Consider the following 17,621-nt stretch of genomic DNA (forward strand, 5'->3'; position numbering starts at 1 on the left):
ACTCCTTCTACCCTTTCCTTTTGATTGAGAAGTGTTTTTCGGTTAGTTTTTGAGACAGTTGGACAGCAGCCTACTGAGAGGAATACGGCTCTTTCCACTAGGGCTGTCTCTTCTTCCTGGGCCTGTAACAATGATGCTTCTGTGGAACAAATTTGCAAGGCCGCCATTTGGGCCTCATTTCATATGTTTTCCAAGTTCTACAAATTCAATGTTTTTGCCTCAAGCTGAGGCTTCTTTTGAGAGGAAAGTTCTTCAAGCGGTGGTGCCTTCTATTTAGGTCCGCCTGTCTTAATCTCCCTCTCTTCCATTCTGTGTCCTCTAGCTTGGGTATTGATTCCCACTAGTAATTTGAATGCATTCATGGAATCTCCATGCCATTGGAAAGAAAACAAAATGTATGCTTTATGTCTTTTTCTAAACTTCAGGCACCTCTATACCTTTGTGTCCTCTTCCTTTTTCTGTCTTCCCTCGGCTGAATGACTAGGGGTATATGGGAAGTGGGAGTGATACTTAACAGCTTTGCTGGGGGGTTCTTTGCCTCCTCCTGGTGGCCAGGAGTTGAATTCCCACTGTTAAATAGAATGGATTTGTGTACTCTCCATGCCATGAAAGAAAATAATTGATCAGGTAAGCATACATTTTGTTTTTAGGATGAACAAGACAATTATTAGAACATACATGCTCACTATTTATTCCTGTGGGGGGAAAACAAAATGTTCCTTGTCCACAGATCATATTGCTAAGTTTGCTGTTTAACCAAATGTAGACCATTAGTATTAGTTGCATGTGCTATTTAGTGTTTGGAAGGTAATTTTTCTGCTCCTATAGATCATAGCTAGCTATGTTTGGTACTGATGTTTTGATGGATAAATCTGCTTTAATGCTAAATTAAGTGCTTTTTTCTGTCAAGGCATGGAAAGCCTTATGCACAATAAGGTGTTTGGGATCAGTGCTTATATGAACATGAGATTGGCTCTTCTCTGATGTACATTATGCACTTTTGTTATTTTTGAAATACTGCACATGCTAATACCGTAGAAAGTACAGTTCTACCATGCTAACCTGTTTTTTTTTGTTCCTTTAATGGGACAGTAAAGTGAAAATTAAACTTTCATAATTCCAAAAATTTGGGGATTCATATCCCTTGAAGGAGCTAAAAGATGGTCACTTCTGTCCATTCCCCCATAGACAGGCGATCTCACTAATGTTAGCTAGGAATTTGAGACAATATTTTGAATGTCTGTGTTTTGAATTTGATTCTAGTCTCTCTCCCCCCCCCCCCCCATTCATTGATTGCTTTTTTCATTTTAGTCCATAGGTGAAGGTTTTAAAGAAGCTGTGCAATATGTTTTGCCTCGGCTGCTTCTCGCACCTGTTTACTACTGCCTGCACTACTTTGAATTTATAAAGGTAAGATATAGGTATAACCTAGCATACTGGCATCTATATGTTTACCAGAAAAACAAATCCTAACCAAGAACATATTGTATCAATATCTGCCTCCCTTTTTCTCTAGCCATGTTTTCACATCATTTTTGTCCCCAATCTCATCCTCAGCCTCCCATAGATCCCATCTCCCCTTCTTGCTCTCTACCCAAGTAGTTGGATACTAAAATAATATAGCAGGAGGCAGTGTTGTCAACAGAATTTATTTTTATTTTAAAACAGAATTTATGCTTACCTGATAAATTACTTTCTCCAACGGTGTGTCCGGTCCACGGCGTCATCCTTACTTGTGGGATATTCTCCTCCCCAACAGGAAATGGCAAAGAGTCCCAGCAAAGCTGGTCACATGATCCCTCCTAGGTACCACCACCCCAGTCATTCGACCGACGGACAGGAGGAAATATATATAGGAGAAACCATATGATACAGTGGTGACTGTAGTTAGAGAAAATAATTTATCAGACCTGATTAAAAAACCAGGGCGGGCCGTGGACCGGACACACCGTTGGAGAAAGTAATTTATCAGGTAAGCATAAATTCTGTTTTCTCCAACATTGGTGTGTCCGGTCCACGGCGTCATCCTTACTTGTGGGAACCAATACCAAAGCTTTAGGACACTGATGAAGGGAGGGAGCAAATCAGGTCACCTAAATGGAAGGCACCACGGCTTGCAAAACCTTTCTCCCAAAAATAGCCTCCGAAGAAGCAAAAGTATCAAATTTGTAAAATTTGGCAAAAGTGTGCAGTGAAGACCAAGTCGCTGCCTTACATATCTGGTCAACAGAAGCCTCGTTCTTGAAGGCCCATGTGGAAGCCACAGCCCTAGTGGAGTGAGCAGTGATTCTTTCAGGAGGCTGCCGTCCGGCAGTCTCATAAGCCAATCGGATAATGCTTTTAAGCCAAAAGGAAAGAGAGGTAGAAGTCGCTTTTTGACCTCTCCTTTTACCAGAATAAACAACAAACAAGGAAGATGTTTGTCTGAAATCTTTAGTAGCCTCTAAATAGAATTTTAGAGCACGGACTACGTCCAAATTGTGTAACAAACGTTCCTTCTTTGAAACTGGATTCGGACACAAAGAAGGTACAACTATCTCCTGGTTAATATTTTTGTTGGAAACAACTTTCGGAAGAAAACCAGGCTTAGTACGCAAAACCACCTTATCTGCATGGAACACCAGATAGGGCGGAGAACACTGCAGAGCAGATAACTCTGAAACTCTTCTAGCAGAAGAAATTGCAACCAAAAACAAAACTTTCCAAGATAATAACTTAATATCTACGGAATGTAAGGGTTCAAACGGAACCCCTTGAAAAACTGAAAGAACTAGATTTAGACTGCAGGGAGGAGTCAAAGGTCTGTAAACAGGCTTGATCCTAACCAGAGCCTGAACAAATGCTTGAACATCTGGCACAGCTGCCAGTCTTTTGTGAAGTAAAACAGATAAAGCAGAGATCTGTCCCTTCAGAGAACTTGCAGATAATCCTTTCTCCAAACCTTCTTGTAGAAAGGATAGAATCTTAGGAATTTTTATCTTGTTCCATGGGAATCCTTTAGATTCACACCAACAGATATATTTTTTCCATATTTTATGGTAAATTTTTCTAGTTACAGGCTTTCTAGCCTGAATCAGAGTATCTATTACAGAATCTGAAAACCCACGCTTTGATAAAATCAAGTGTTCAAACTCCAAGCCGTCAGTTGGAGGGAAACCAGATTCGGATGTTCGAATGGACCCTGAACAAGAAGGTCCTGTCTCAAAGGTAGCTTCCATGGTGGAGCAGATTACATATTCACCAGGTCTGCATACCAAGTCCTGCGTGGCCACGCAGGAGCTATCAAGATCACCGAGGCCCTCTCCTGATTGATCCTGGCTACCAGCCTGGGGATGAGAGGAAACGGTGGGAATACATAAGCTAGGTTGAAGGTCCAAGGTGCTACTAGTGCATCTACTAGGGTCGCCTTGGGATCCCTGGATCTGGACCCGTAGCAAGGAACCTTGAAGTTCTGACGAGACGCCATCAGATCCATGTCTGGAATGCCCCATAATTGAGTTATTTGGGCAAAGATTTCCGGATGGAGTTCCCACTCCCCCGGATGGAATGTCTGACGACTCAGAAAATCCGCTTCCCAATTTTCCACTCCTGGGATGTGGATCGCAGACAAGTGGCAGGAGTGATCCTCCGCCCATTGAATTATCTTGGTCACTTCTTTCATCGCCAGGGAAGTCCTTGTTCCCCCCTGATGATTGATATATGCAACGGCCGTCATGTTGTCTGACTGAAACCTTATGAATTTGGCCTTTGCTAGTTGAGGCCAAGCTCTGAGAGCATTGAATATCGCTCTCAGTTCCAGAATGTTTATCGGGAGAAGAGACTCTTCCCGAGACCATAGACCCTGAGCTTTCAGGGATTCCCAGACCGCGCCCCAGCCCACTAGGCTGGCGTCGGTCGTGACAATGACCCACTCTGGTCTGCGGAAGCTCATTCCCTGTGACAGATTGTCCAGGGTCAGCCACCAACGGAGTGAATCTCTGGTCTTTTGATCTACTTGAATCGTCGGAGACAAGTCTGTATAATCCCCATTCCACTGTCTGAGCATGCACAGTTGTAATGGTCTTAGATGAATTTGTGCAAAAGGAACTATGTCCATTGTTGCAACCATCAATCCTATTACTTCCATGCACTGCGCTATGGAAGGACGAGGAACAGAATGAAGTACTTGACAAGAGCTTAGAAGTTTTGATTTTCTGACCTCTGTCAGAAAAATCCTCATTTCTAAGGAATCTATTATTGTTCCCAAGAAGGGAACTCTTGTTGACGGGGACAGAGAACTTTTTTCTTTGTTCACCTTCCATCCGTGAGATCTGAGAAAGGCTAGGACGATGTCCGTATGAGCCTTTGCTTTTGACAGGGACGACGCTTGAATCAGGATGTCGTCCAAGTAAGGTACTACTGCAATGCCCCTTGGTCTTAGAACCGCTAGAAGGGACCCTAGTACCTTTGTGAAAATCCTTGGAGCAGTGGCTAATCCAAATGGAAGTGCCACAAACTGGTAATGCTTGTCCAGAAAAGCGAACCTTAGGAACTGATGATGTTCCTTGTGGATAGGAATATGTAGGTACGCATCCTTTAAATCCACGGTAGTCATAAATTGATTTTCCTGGATAGTAGGTAGGATCGTTCGAATAGTTTCCATTTTGAACGATGGTACCCTGAGAAATTTGTTTAGGATCTTTAGATCCAAAATTGGTCTGAATGTTCCCTCTTTTTTGGGAACTATGAACAGATTGGAATAAAATCCCATTCCTTGTTCTCTTATTGGAACTGGATGTATCACTCCCATCTTTAACAGGTCTTCTACACAATGTAAGAATGCCTGTCTCTTTATTTGGTTTGAAGATAATTGAGACCTGTGGAACCTTCCCCTTGGGGGTAGTTCCTTGAATTCCAGGAGATAACCTTGAGAAACTATTTCTAGCGCCCAAGGATCCTGAACATCTCTTGCCCAAGCCTGAGCAAAGAGAGAAAGTCTGCCCCCCACTAGATCCGGTCCCGGATCGGGGGCTATCCCTTCATGCTGTTTTGGTAGCAGTGGTAGGCTTCTTGGCCTGCTTACCCTTGTTCCAGCCTTGCATTGGTTTCCAGGCTGGTTTGGGTTGTGAAGTATTACCCTCTTGCTTAGAGGATACAGAATTAGAGACTGGTCCGTTTCTGCGAAAGGGACGAAAATTAGGCTTATTATTAGCCTTAAAAGACCTATCCTGTGGGAGGGCGTGGCCCTTTCCCCCAGTGATGTCTGAAATAATCTCTTTCAAATCAGGTCCAAATAATGTTTTACCTTTGAAAGGAATGTTAAGCAATTTTGTCTTGGAAGACACATCCGCTGACCAAGACTTTAGTCAAAGCACTCTGCGCGCCACGACAGCAAACCCTGAATTTTTCGCCGCTAATCTAGCTAATTGCAAAGCGGCATCTAAAACAAAAGAGTTAGCCAATTTAAGTGCTTGAACTCTGTCCATAACCTCCTCATACGAAGATTCTTTACTGAGCGATTTTTCTAGTTCCTCGAACCAGAAACACGCTGCCGTAGTGACAGGAACAATGCATGAAATTGGTTGTAGAAGGTAACCTTGCTGTACAAAAATCTTTTTAAGCAAACCCTCTAATTTCTTATCCATAGGATCTTTGAAAGCACAACTATCTTCGATAGGAATAGTAGTGCGTTTGTTTAGAGTAGAAACCGCCCCCTCGACCTTGGGGACTGTCTGCCATAAGTCCTTTCTGGGGTCGACTATAGGAAATAATTTCTTAAATATAGGGGGGGGAACAAAAGGTATGCCGGGCCTTTCCCACTCTTTATTTACTATGTCCGCCACCCACTTGGGTATAGGAAAAGCGTCGGGGGGCACCTGAACCTCTAGGAACTTGTCCATCTTACATAATTTCTCTGGAATGACCAAATAGTCACAATCATCCAGAGTAGATAACACCTCCTTAAGCAGTGCGCGGAGATGTTCTAATTTAAATTTAAATGTCACAACATCAGGTTCAGCTTGATGAGAAATTTTTCCTGAATCTGAAATTTCTCCATCAGACAAAACCTCCCTCATGGCCCCTTGAGATTGGTGTGAGGGTATGTCAGAACAGTTATCATCAGCGTCCTCTTGCTCTTCAGTGTTTAAAACAGAGCAATCGCGCTTTCTCTGATAAGTAGGCATTTTGGATAAAAGATTTGCTATGGAGTTATCCATTACAGCCGTTAATTGTTGCATGGTAATAAGTATTGGCGCACTAGATGTACTAGTTGCATCCTGTGTGGGCATAACTGGTGTAGACACAGTAGGGGATGATGTAGTATCATGTTTATTCCCCTCATTTGAGGAATCATCTTGGGCAATATCATTATCTGTTGCATTACTGTCCTTACTTTGTTTGGACACTATGGCACAATTATCACATAAATTTAAATGGGGAGACACATTGGCTTTCATACATATAGAACATAGCTTATCTGATGGTACAGACATGTTAAACAGGCTTAAACTTGTCAACAAAGCACAAAAAACGTTTTAAAATAAAACCGTTACTGTCACTTTAAATTTCAAACTGAAAACACTTTATTACTGAATATGTGAAAAAGTATGAAGGAATTGTTCAAAATTCACCAAAATTTCACCACAGTGTCTTAAAGCATTAAAAGTATTGCACACCAAATTTCAGAGCTTTAACCCTTAAATTAACGGATCCGGAGCCGTTTTTACATTTAACCCCTTTACAGTCCCAGAATGAGGCTCTGTCTATAACTAGAAAGGCCCCCATCTGAAAAAGGTGTCCAACACAGTGCCTGCCGTTTTTCTAAACGTTCCCCAAGATTATAATACCAATAATTAGTTAGAATCTGCATAATATGCCTAGTAAAGCAATTATTTTAGCCCAGAAAAATGTCTACCAGTTTTTAAGCCCTTTTTGAAGCCCTTTATTCTTTTATGTTTAACTAAGAAAATGGCTTACCGGTCCCCATGAGGGGAAATGACAGCCTTCCAGCATTACATGGTCTTGTTAGAAATATAGAAGAATAAAACTACATTTAAACACCAAAAAACTCTTAACCATCTCCGTGGAGATGTTGCCTGTGCAACGGCAAAGAGAATGACTGGGGTGGGCGGAGCCTAGGAGGGATCATGTGACCAGCTTTGCTGGGACTCTTTGCCATTTCCTGTTGGGGAGGAGAATATCCCACAAGTAAGGATGACGCCGTGGACCGGACACACCAATGTTGGAGAAAGACTCAGTAAACACCTTGAGATTAAAATACAAAATGCTTATTTATACATAGTAAAAAAACTGACAATATATTTTCATTATTTATTTTACTCCCATTTTCTTTAATTTATGTCTGAACATTGTGGATTTTCCAGTCCTGAAAACTGAAAGAGCACACAGCAGGGTTCACAAGTCTATGCCACATAACTTTACCTACTTTGCAGTTTACCTTAAAGCAATAGTTTAGTCAAAATAAACTTTCAAGATTCAGATAGAGCATGCAATTTTAAGCAACTTTCTTCTGTTAAGTGTGATCAGTCCACGGGTCATCATTACTTCTGGGATATTACTCCTCCCCAACAGGAAGTGCAAGAGGATTCACCCAGCAGAGCTGCATATAGCTCCTCCCCTCTACGTCACCCCCAGTCATTCTCTTGCACCCAACGACTAGATAGGATGTGTGAGAGGACTATGGTGATTATACTTAGTTTTATATCTTCAATCAAAAGTTTGTTATTTTAAAATAGCACCGGAGTGTGTTATTACCTCTCTGGCAGAGTTTGAAGAAGAATCTACCAGAGTTTTGCTATGATTTTAGCCGGAGTAGTTAAGATCATATTGCTGTTCTCGGCCATCTGAGGAGTGAGGTAAACTTCAGATCAGGGGACAGCGGGCAGATGAATCTGCATAGAGGTATGTAGCAGTTTTTATTTTCTGACAATGGAATTGATGAGAAAATCCTGCCATACCGATATAATGTCATGTATGTATACTTTACACTTCAGTATTCTGGGGAATGGTACTTCACTAGAATTACACTGTAAGAAATACATAAAGCTGTTTAATAACTAGAGATTATGTTTAACGTTTTTGCTGGAATGTAAAATCGTTTTCATTTGCTGAGGTACTGTGTGAATAAATGTTTGGGCACTATTTTTCCACTTGGCAGTTGCTTAATCTGTTTTTCTGACAGTTTCTGTTCTCCCTCACTGCTGTGTGTGAGGGGGAGGGGCCGTTTTTTGGCGCTTTTTCTATGCATCAAATATTTCAGTCAGCAACTCATTGTATTCCCTGCATGATCCGGTTCATCTCTACAGAGCTCAGGGGTCTTCAAAACTTATTTTGAGGGAGGTAATTTCTCTCAGCAGAGCTGTGAGAATTATAGTTTGACTGAGATAAAAAACGTTTATTCTGTAATTTGTTTCCTGCTTTCAGAATTTGTTATCTTTGCTAATGGGATTAAACCTTTGCTAAAGTTGTGTTGTTTACAAGGATTGAGGCTATAACTGTTTCAATTTATTAATTTTCAACTGTCATAGATCTTCTGTGCTTCTTAAAGGCACAGTACATTTTAATATTATTCTAATTGAATTGTATTTCCAAGTTGCAAGTTTATTTGCTAGTGTGTTAAACATGTCTGATTCAGAGGATGATACCTGTGTCATTTGTTGCAATGCCAAAGTGGAGCCCAATAGAAATTTATGTACTAACTGTATTGATGCTACTTTAAATAAAAGTCAATCTGTACAAATTGAACAAATTTCACCAAACAACGAGGGGAGAGTTATGCCGACTAACTCGCCTCACGTGTCAGTACCTACATCTCCCGCTCAGAGGGAGGTGCGTGATATTGTAGCGCCGAGTACATCTGGGCGGCCATTACAAATCACATTACAGGATATGGCTACTGTTATGACTGAGGTTTTGGCTAAATTACCAGAACTAAGAGGTAAGCGTGATCACTCTGGGGTGAGAACAGAGTGCGCTGATAATATTAGGGCCATGTCAGACACTGCGTCACAGGTGGCAGAACATGAGGACGGAGAACTTCATTCTGTGGGTGACGGTTCTGATCCAAACAGACTGGATTCAGATATTTCAATTTTTAAATTTAAACTGGAAAACCTCCGTGTATTACTAGGGGAGGTGTTAGCGGCTCTGAATGATTGTAACACAGTTGCAATACCAGAGAAAATGTGTAGGTTGGATAAATATTTTGCGGTACCGAGGTTTTTCCTATACCTAAGAGACTTACTGAAATTGTTACTAAGGAGTGGGATAGACCCGGTGTGCCGTTCTCACCCCCTCCGATATTTAGAAAAATGTTTCCAATAGACGCCACCACAAGGGACTTATGGCAAACGGTCCCTAAGGTGGAGGGAGCAGTTTCTACCTTAGCTAAGCGTACCACTATCCCGGTGGAGGATAGCTGTGCTTTTTCAGATCCAATGGATAAAAAGTTAGAGGGTTACCTTAAGAAAATGTTTGTTCAACAAGGTTTTATATTGCAACCCCTTGCATGCATTGCGCCGATCACGGCTGCAGCGGCATTCTGGATTGAGTATCTGGAAGAGAACATTGGTTCAGCTACTCTGGACGACATTACGGACAGGCTTAGAGTCCTTAAACTAGCTAATTCATTCATTTCGGAGGCCGTAGTACATCTTACTAAACTTACGGCGAAGAATTCAGGATTCGCCATTCAGGCACGCAGGGCGCTGTGGCTAAAATCCTGGTCAGCTGATGTTACTTCTAAGTCTAAATTGCTTAATATACCTTTCAAAGGGCAGACCTTATTCGGGCCCGGGTTGAAAGAGATTATCGCTGACATTACAGGAGGTAAAGGCCATGCCCTGCCTCAGGACAAAGCCAAAGCCAAGACTAGACAGTCTAATTTTCGTTCCTTTCGTAATTTCAAAGCAGGAGCAGCATCAACTTCCTCTGCACCAAAACAGGAAGGAGCTGTTGCTCGCTACAGACAAGGCTGGAAACCTAACCAGTCCTGGAACAAGGGCAAGCACACTAGGAAACCTGCTGCTGCCCCTAAAACAGCATGAATTGAGGGCCCCCGATCCGGGATCGGATCTAGTGGGGGGCAGACTTTCTCTCTTTGCCCAGGCTTGGGCAAGAGATGTTCAGGATCCCTGGGCGCTAGAGATAATATCTCAGGGATACCTTCTGGACTTCAAATACTCTCCTCCAAGAGAGAGATTTCATCTGTCAAGATTGTCAACAATCCAGACAAAGAAAGAGGCGTTTCTACGCTGCGTACAAGAGCTCTTGTTAATGGGAGTAATCCATCCAGTTCCACGATCGGAACAGGGACAGGGGTTTTACTCAAATCTGTTTGTGGTTCCCAAAAAAGAGGGAACTTTCAGACCAATCCTGGACTTAAAGATCCTAAACAAATTCCTAAGAGTTCCATCGTTCAAGATGGAGACTATTCGGACAATTTTACCTATGATCCAAGAGGGTCAATACATGACCACTGTAGATTTAAAAGATGCTTACCTTCACATACCGATTCACAAAGATCATTATCGGTACCTAAGGTTTGCCTTCCTAGACAGGCATTACCAGTTTGTGGCTCTTCCATTCGGATTGGCTACAGCTCCAAGAATCTTCACAAAGGTTCTGGGTGCTCTTCTGGCGGTACTAAGACCGCGGGGAATCTCGGTAGCTCCATACCTAGACGACATTCTGATACAAGCTTCAAGCTTTCAAACTGCCCAGTCTCATACAGAGTTAGTGCTGGCATTTCTAAGGTCACATGGATGGAAGGTGAACGAAAAGAAAAGTTCACTCGTTCCACTCACAAGAGTTCCCTTCCTGGGGACTCTTATAGATTCTGTAGAAATGAAGATTTACCTGACAGAGGACAGGCTAACAAGACTTCAAAGTGCTTGCCGCACCCTTCATTCCATTCAACACCCGTCAGTGGCTCAATGCATGGAGGTAATCGGCTTAATGGTAGCGGCAATGGACATAGTACCCTTTGCACGCTTACACCTCAGACCACTGCAACTGTGCATGCTAAGTCAGTGGAATGGGGATTACTCAGACTTATCCCCTTCTCTGAATCTGGATCAAGAGACCAGAAATTCTCTTCTATGGTGGCTTTCTCGGCCACATCTGTCCAGGGGGATGCCATTCAGCAGACCAGACTGGACAATTGTAACAACAGACGCCAGCCTTCTAGGTTGGGGTGCCGTCTGGAATTCTCTGAAGGCTCAGGGACAATGGAGTCAGGAGGAGAGTCTCCTGCCAATAAACATTCTGGAATTGAGAGCAGTTCTCAATGCCCTCCTGGCTTGGCCCCAGTTGACAACTCGGGGGTTCATCAGGTTTCAGTCGGACAACATCACGACTGTAGCTTACATCAACCATCAGGGAGGGACAAGAAGCTCCCTAGCTATGATGGAAGTATCAAAGATAATTTGCTGGGCAGAGTCTCACTCTTGCCACCTGTCAGCAATCCACATCCCGGGAGTGGAGAACTGGTAGGCGGATTTCTTAAGTCGTCAGACTTTTCATCCGGGGGAGTGGGAACTTCATCCGGAGGTCTTTGCCCAAATACTTCGACGTTGGGGCAAACCAGAGATAGATCTCATGGCGTCTCGACAGAACGCCAAGCTTCCTCGTTACGGGTCCAGATCCAGGGATCCAGGAGCAGTCCTGATAGATGCTCTGACAGCACCTTGGGACTTCAGGATGGCTTACGTGTTTCCACCCTTCTTGTTGCTTCCTCGATTGATTGCCAGAATCAAACAAGAGAGAGCATCAGTGATTCTAATAGCACCTGCGTGGCCACGCAGGACTTGGTATGCAGACCTGGTGGACATGTCATCCTGTCCACCTTGGTCTCTACCTCTGAAACAGGACCTTCTGATACAGGGTCCCTTCAAACATCAAAATCTAACTTCTCTGAAGCTGACTGCTTGGAAATTGAACGCTTGATTTTATCAAGACGTGGATTTTCTGAGTCAGTTATTGATACCTTAATACAGGCTAGGAAACCTGTTACCAGAAAGATTTACCATAAGATATGGCGTAAATACCTATATTGGTGTGAATCCAAAGGTTACTCTTGGAGTAAGGTTAGGATTCCTAGGATATTGTCTTTTCTACAAGAAGGTTTAGAAAAGGGTTTATCTGCTAGTTCATTAAAGGGACAGATCTCAGCTCTGTCCATTCTGTTACACAAACGTCTGTCAGAAGTTCCTGACGTCCAGGCTTTTTGTCAGGCTTTGGCCAGAATTAAGCCTGTGTTTAAAACTGTTGCTCCACCATGGAGTTTAAACCTTGTTCTTAATGTTTTACAGGGCGTTCCGTTTGAACCCCTTCATTCCATTGATATAAAGTTGTTATCTTGGAAAGTTCTATTTTTAATGGCTATTTCCTCGGCTCGAAGAGTCTCTGAATTATCAGCCTTACATTGTGATTCTCCTTATTTGATTTTTCATTCGGATAAGGTAGTCCTGCGTACTTAACCTGGGTTCTTACCTAAGGTAGTTACTAACAGGAATATCAATCAAGAGATTGTTGTTCCTTCTTTATGCCCAAATCCTTCTTCAAAGAAGGAACGTCTACTGCACAACCTGGATGTAGTCCATGCTCTAAAATTTTACTTACAGGCAACTAAGGAATTTCGACAAACGTCTTCTCTGTTTGTCATTTACTCTGGGCAGAGGAGAGGTCAAAAAGCTTCCGCTACCTCTCTTTCTTTTTGGCTTCGTAGCATAATTCGTTTAGCTTATGAGACTGCTGGACAGCAGCCTCCTGAAAGAATTACAGCTCATTCTACTAGAGCTGTGGCTTCCACTTGGGCCTTCAAGAATGAGGCCTCTGTTGAACAGATTTGCAAGGCTGCAACTTGGTCTTCGCTTCATACTTTTTCCAAATTTTACAAATTTGACACTTTTGCTTCATCGGAGGCTATTTTTGGGAGAAAGGTTCTTCAGGCAGTGGTTCCTTCTGTATAAAGAGCCTGCCTATCCCTCCCGTCATCCGTGTACTTTTGCTTTGGTATTGGTATCCCAGAAGTAATGATGACCCGTGGACTGATCACACTTAACAGAAGAAAACATAATTTATGCTTACCTGATAAATTCCTTTCTTCTGTAGTGTGATCAGTCCACGGCCCGCCCTGTTTTTAAGGCAGGTAAATATTTTTTAATTTATACTCCAGTCACCACTTCACCCTTGGCTTTTCCTTTCTCGTTGGTCCTTGGTCGAATGACTGGGAGTGACGTAGAGGGGAGGAGCTATATGCAGCTCTGCTGGGTGAATCCTCTTGCACTTCCTGTTGGGGAGGAGTAATATCCCAGAAGTAATGATGACCCGTGGACTGATCACACTACAGAAGAAAGGAATTTATCAGGTAAGCATAAATTATGTTTTCTAATTTACTCCTATTCTCAATTTTTCTTTGTTTTCTTGGTATCTTTATTTGAAAAAGCCAGAATCTACGCTTAGGAGCCGGACCTTTTTTTTTCAGTGCCTGGGTAGCTCTTGCTGATTGGTGGCTATTGATAATAGGAGAAAATTAGTTGCTTGAAATTGCATGCTCTATTTGAATCATGAAAGTTTATTTTGACTAGACTATCCCTTTAACATATATCTGCTGAAGCCAAATAATGGAGATTTCTTTCATATGATTGGCAAGAGTCCATGAGCTAGTGACGTATGGGATATACAATCCTACCAGGAGGTGCAAAGTTTCCCAAACCTCCAAATGCCTATAAATACACCCCTCACCACACCCACAATTCAGTTTTACAAACTTTGCCTCATATGGAGGTGGTGAAGTAAGTCTGTGCTTGATTTCTATGATTTCTTCTATGATAAACACTTCTAAGCATTCTGAAGCCCAATTCCTCTCAGAGTACAGTGTTTGTCAGAGGGATGTTAAGAGAGTATCGCCTGTTTGTTTTTATGGTTTTCCTCACGGGAAATCTTTTCAAAATGTTCTCTCTTATCAGTCGTAGGGATTCATCTCCTACCTCCTTTTTCAGATCGACGATATACTGTTATATACCATTACCTCTGCTGATACTTTTTCAGTACTGGTTTGGCCATCTGCTATATGTGGATGTGTGTCTTTTGGTAAGTATGTTTTCATTATTTAAGACACTCTCAGCTATGGTTTGGCGCTTTATATATTAATATAAAGTTTTAAATATATGTATTCTACTTATATTTGCCATGAGTCAGGTTTATGTGTATTTCCCTTTTGCAGTCTAAACAGTTTCAGTATAGAAATCATGTTTGGGAAGTTTATTTAAACTTTTTTTCTTACCTGGGGTTCAGTCTTTTTCTAATTTGACTTTCTTTTCTTCTACAAGATACGACGAGTCCACGGATTCATCCTTACTTGTCGGATATTATCCTCCTGCTAACAGGAAGTGGCAAAGAGCACCACAGCAGAGCTGTATATATATAGCTCCTCCCTTCTCTCCACCCCCAGTTATTCTCTTTGCCTATACTAGTAATAGGAAGAGGTAAAGTGAAAGAGGTGTTAAAATGATAGTTTTTAGTTTTCTTCAATCAAGAATTTTTTATTTTAAATGGTACCGGTGAGGACTATTTTTCCTCAGGCAGCATATAGAAGAAGATTTCTGCCTGGAGGTTGATGATCTTAGCAGATGTCACTAAGATCCATGTAGGTTCCCACAGAATGGCTGAGGAGTACTAGAGAATCTTCAGTGTGGGGAACGTTTTCATGCTACAAGCATTGAGGTATGTTCAGTCATTTACTTCTGAAGAGACTGTGATATTTCAGAACCGGCTGACATAGTTCCCAAAGAGGGAAGGGGTAAGCAGTAAACCTATAGACATAAGAAGGGGTATTACTGAAATCCTGTGTATTTAATTTTTATCAGGGCTGAGTGCAGCAAGCAATTATGGCAGCATGGTTTATACACTGGGGCAGCATAACGTTTTTTATTGCAAAACGGTTCAATTTAACTGGTGTTTGTACATTGTGCTGGGGGTTCACCTGGCTATAATTATACAATTTAGGATGCTTATCCACATGGCTAGTTCTATACCACTTTACTTGCGGTTGTTTAGGCTGAGAGTACATCGCATATCATGGGCGGGGCCTAATTTTCACGCCTCATATGCGCAGTTGATTTTGTCAAGAAGGCAGCAAACTTCAGCTTCGGTTGGGCCCAAACTGAGAGATTGTCTACTTGAGTCATAGTGAGACGTTTGTCAGATCCCTGAGGGCAGGTAGGCGCCACAGCTCTGCAGGGGGTTGTCTACGTTTTTTTTCATAACGGTTTTGTGTTACATTACTCATTTAGAGGGTTTATTTGCCCCTTACTTGTGGTGCAATATCAGACTGCAATATAGGAAAGGTATACATTAAAATTGAACATTGGTTAACATTTTTAAGCAGATTTAGAAAAATTGTGTGCTTTTTTATTTCTTTAAGGCGCAGTACTTGTTTTTTCAAAAAAGATTCTAAATACTTGCCGAGCACTTCAGTCCATTCCTCGGCCATCAGTGGCTTAGTGTATGGAGGTCATTGGATTAATGGTAGCAGCAATGGACATTGTTCCGTTTGCTCGCTTTCATCTCAGACCACTGCAGCTGTACATACTCAGACAGTGGAATGGGGATTATGCGAATTTATCTCCTCAGATAAATCTGAATCAAGAGACCAGAGACTCTCTTCTTTGGTGGTTGTCACAGGATCATCTGTCCCAGGGAATGTGCTTCCGCATGCCGTGTTTGGACTCAGAGTGTTTGGACTCAGGAGGAGTCTCTACTACCAATCAATATTCTGGAGCTGAGAGCAATATTCAACGCGCTTCAGGCGTGGCCTCAGTTGGCTTTGGCCAAATTCATAAAATTCCAGTCGGACAATATCACGACTGTAGCATATATCAATCATCAAGGGGGAACAAGGAGTTCTCTAGCGATGATAGAGGTTTCAAAGATAATCCGATGGGTGGAGGCTCACTCTTGCCATCTATCAGCAATCTATATCCCAGGAGTAGAGAAATGGGAAGCGGATTTTCTCAGTCAGACTTTTCATCCGGGGGAGTGGGAACTCCATCCGGAGGTGTTCGCATCATTGATCCGTCAGTGTTGCACACCGGAATTGGATCTGATGGCATCTCGTCGGAATGCCAAACTTCCTCGTTACGGGTCCAGGTCAAGGGATCCCCAAGTTGTACTGATAGATGTTCTAGCAGTACCTTGGTCGTTCAACCTGGCTTATGTGTTTCCACCATTTCCTCTCCTACCTCGTCTGATTGCAAGAATCAAACAGGAGAGAGGTTCAGTAATCCTGATAGCGCCTGCGTGGACATGTCTAGTGGACATGTCAACTCTGCCACCGTGGAAACTGCCATTGAGACAGGACCTTCTCATTCAAGGTCCGTTCCAACATCCAAACCTAAATTCTCTGCAGCTGACTGCTTGGAGATTGAACCCTTAGTTTTATCTAAGCGGTGATTCTCTGAATCGGTCATTGATACTTTGATTCAGGCTCTCAAGCTTGTCACGAGAAAGATTTACCATAAGATATAGCGTAAATATCTTTGTTGGTGTGAATCCAAGGGCTACTCATAGAGTAGGGTTAAGATTCCTAGGATTTTGTCCTTTCTCCAAGAAGGATTGGAGAAGGGATTATCAGATAGTTCCTTAAAGGGACAAATTTCTGCTTGGTCAATTTTACTACACAAGCGTCTGGCGGATGTCCCAGACGTTCAGTCTTTGTCAGGCTTTACTCAGAATCAAGCCTGTGTTTAAACCTATTGCTCCGCCATGGAGTTTGAATTTAGTTCTCAATGTTCTTCAAGGGGTTCCGTTTGAACCCATACATTCCATAGATATTAAACTATTATCTTGGATAGTTTTGTTTTTAGTTGCTATCTCTTCGGCTCGAAGAGTTTCTGAGCTTTCTGTGTTGCAATGTGATTCGCCTTATCTTATATTCCATTCTGATAAGGTGATTTTGCGTACTAAACCTGGATTTCTTCCTAAGGTTGTTTCTAATAAGAATATTAATCAGGAAATTGTGGTTCCTTCCTTGTGTCCTAATCCTTCTTCTAAGAAGGAACGTCTGTTACATAACTTGGTCGTGGTTTAGGCTTTGAAGTTTTGCTTACAAGCGACCAAGGATTTCCGTCAAACATCTTCTCTATTCATTGTTTATTCTGGAAGACGTAGGGGTCAAAAAGCTACGGCTACCTCTTTCTTTTTGCTAACAAGCATCATCTGCTTGGCATACGAGACTGCTGGACAGCAGCCCCCTGAAAAGGTTACGGCTCATTCTACTAGAGCTGTGGCTTCCACATGGGCTTTTAAAAAACGATGCTTCTGTTGAACAGATTTGTAAGGCTGCGACTTGGTCCTCCCTTCCTAATTTTTCCAAATTTTACAAATTTGATACTTTTGCTTCTTCTGATGCTATTTTTGGGAGAAAAGTTCTTCAAGTAGTGGTGCCTTCCGTTTAGGTATCTGTCTTGTCCCTCCAGTTCTTCCATGTCCTGTTGCTTTGGAATTGTATCCCACAAGTAAGGATGAATCCGTGGACTCGTCGTATCTTGTAGAAGAAAAGAAAATTTATGCTTACCTGATAAATTGATTTCTTCTACGATACGACGAGTCCACGGCCC

The 17,621-nt window shown here is 42.3% G+C and overlaps 1 protein-coding gene across 1 annotated transcript in view; it reads left to right on the top strand.

The window, feature by feature from the left end:
• The window catches only part of SOS1 (SOS Ras/Rac guanine nucleotide exchange factor 1), a 728,117-nt gene that overhangs the window by 206,779 nt on the left and 503,717 nt on the right, over positions 1–17,621 (top strand). Inside the window, exon 6 of the mRNA XM_053712591.1 lies at positions 1,312–1,469. Within this exon, the coding sequence (XP_053568566.1) occupies positions 1,312–1,469 (158 nt within the window). The remainder of the gene's footprint in view (positions 1–1,311; positions 1,470–17,621) is intronic.

This window comes from Bombina bombina, chromosome 4, assembly GCF_027579735.1.
Source record: "Bombina bombina isolate aBomBom1 chromosome 4, aBomBom1.pri, whole genome shotgun sequence".
Taxonomy (NCBI): domain Eukaryota; kingdom Metazoa; phylum Chordata; class Amphibia; order Anura; family Bombinatoridae; genus Bombina; species Bombina bombina.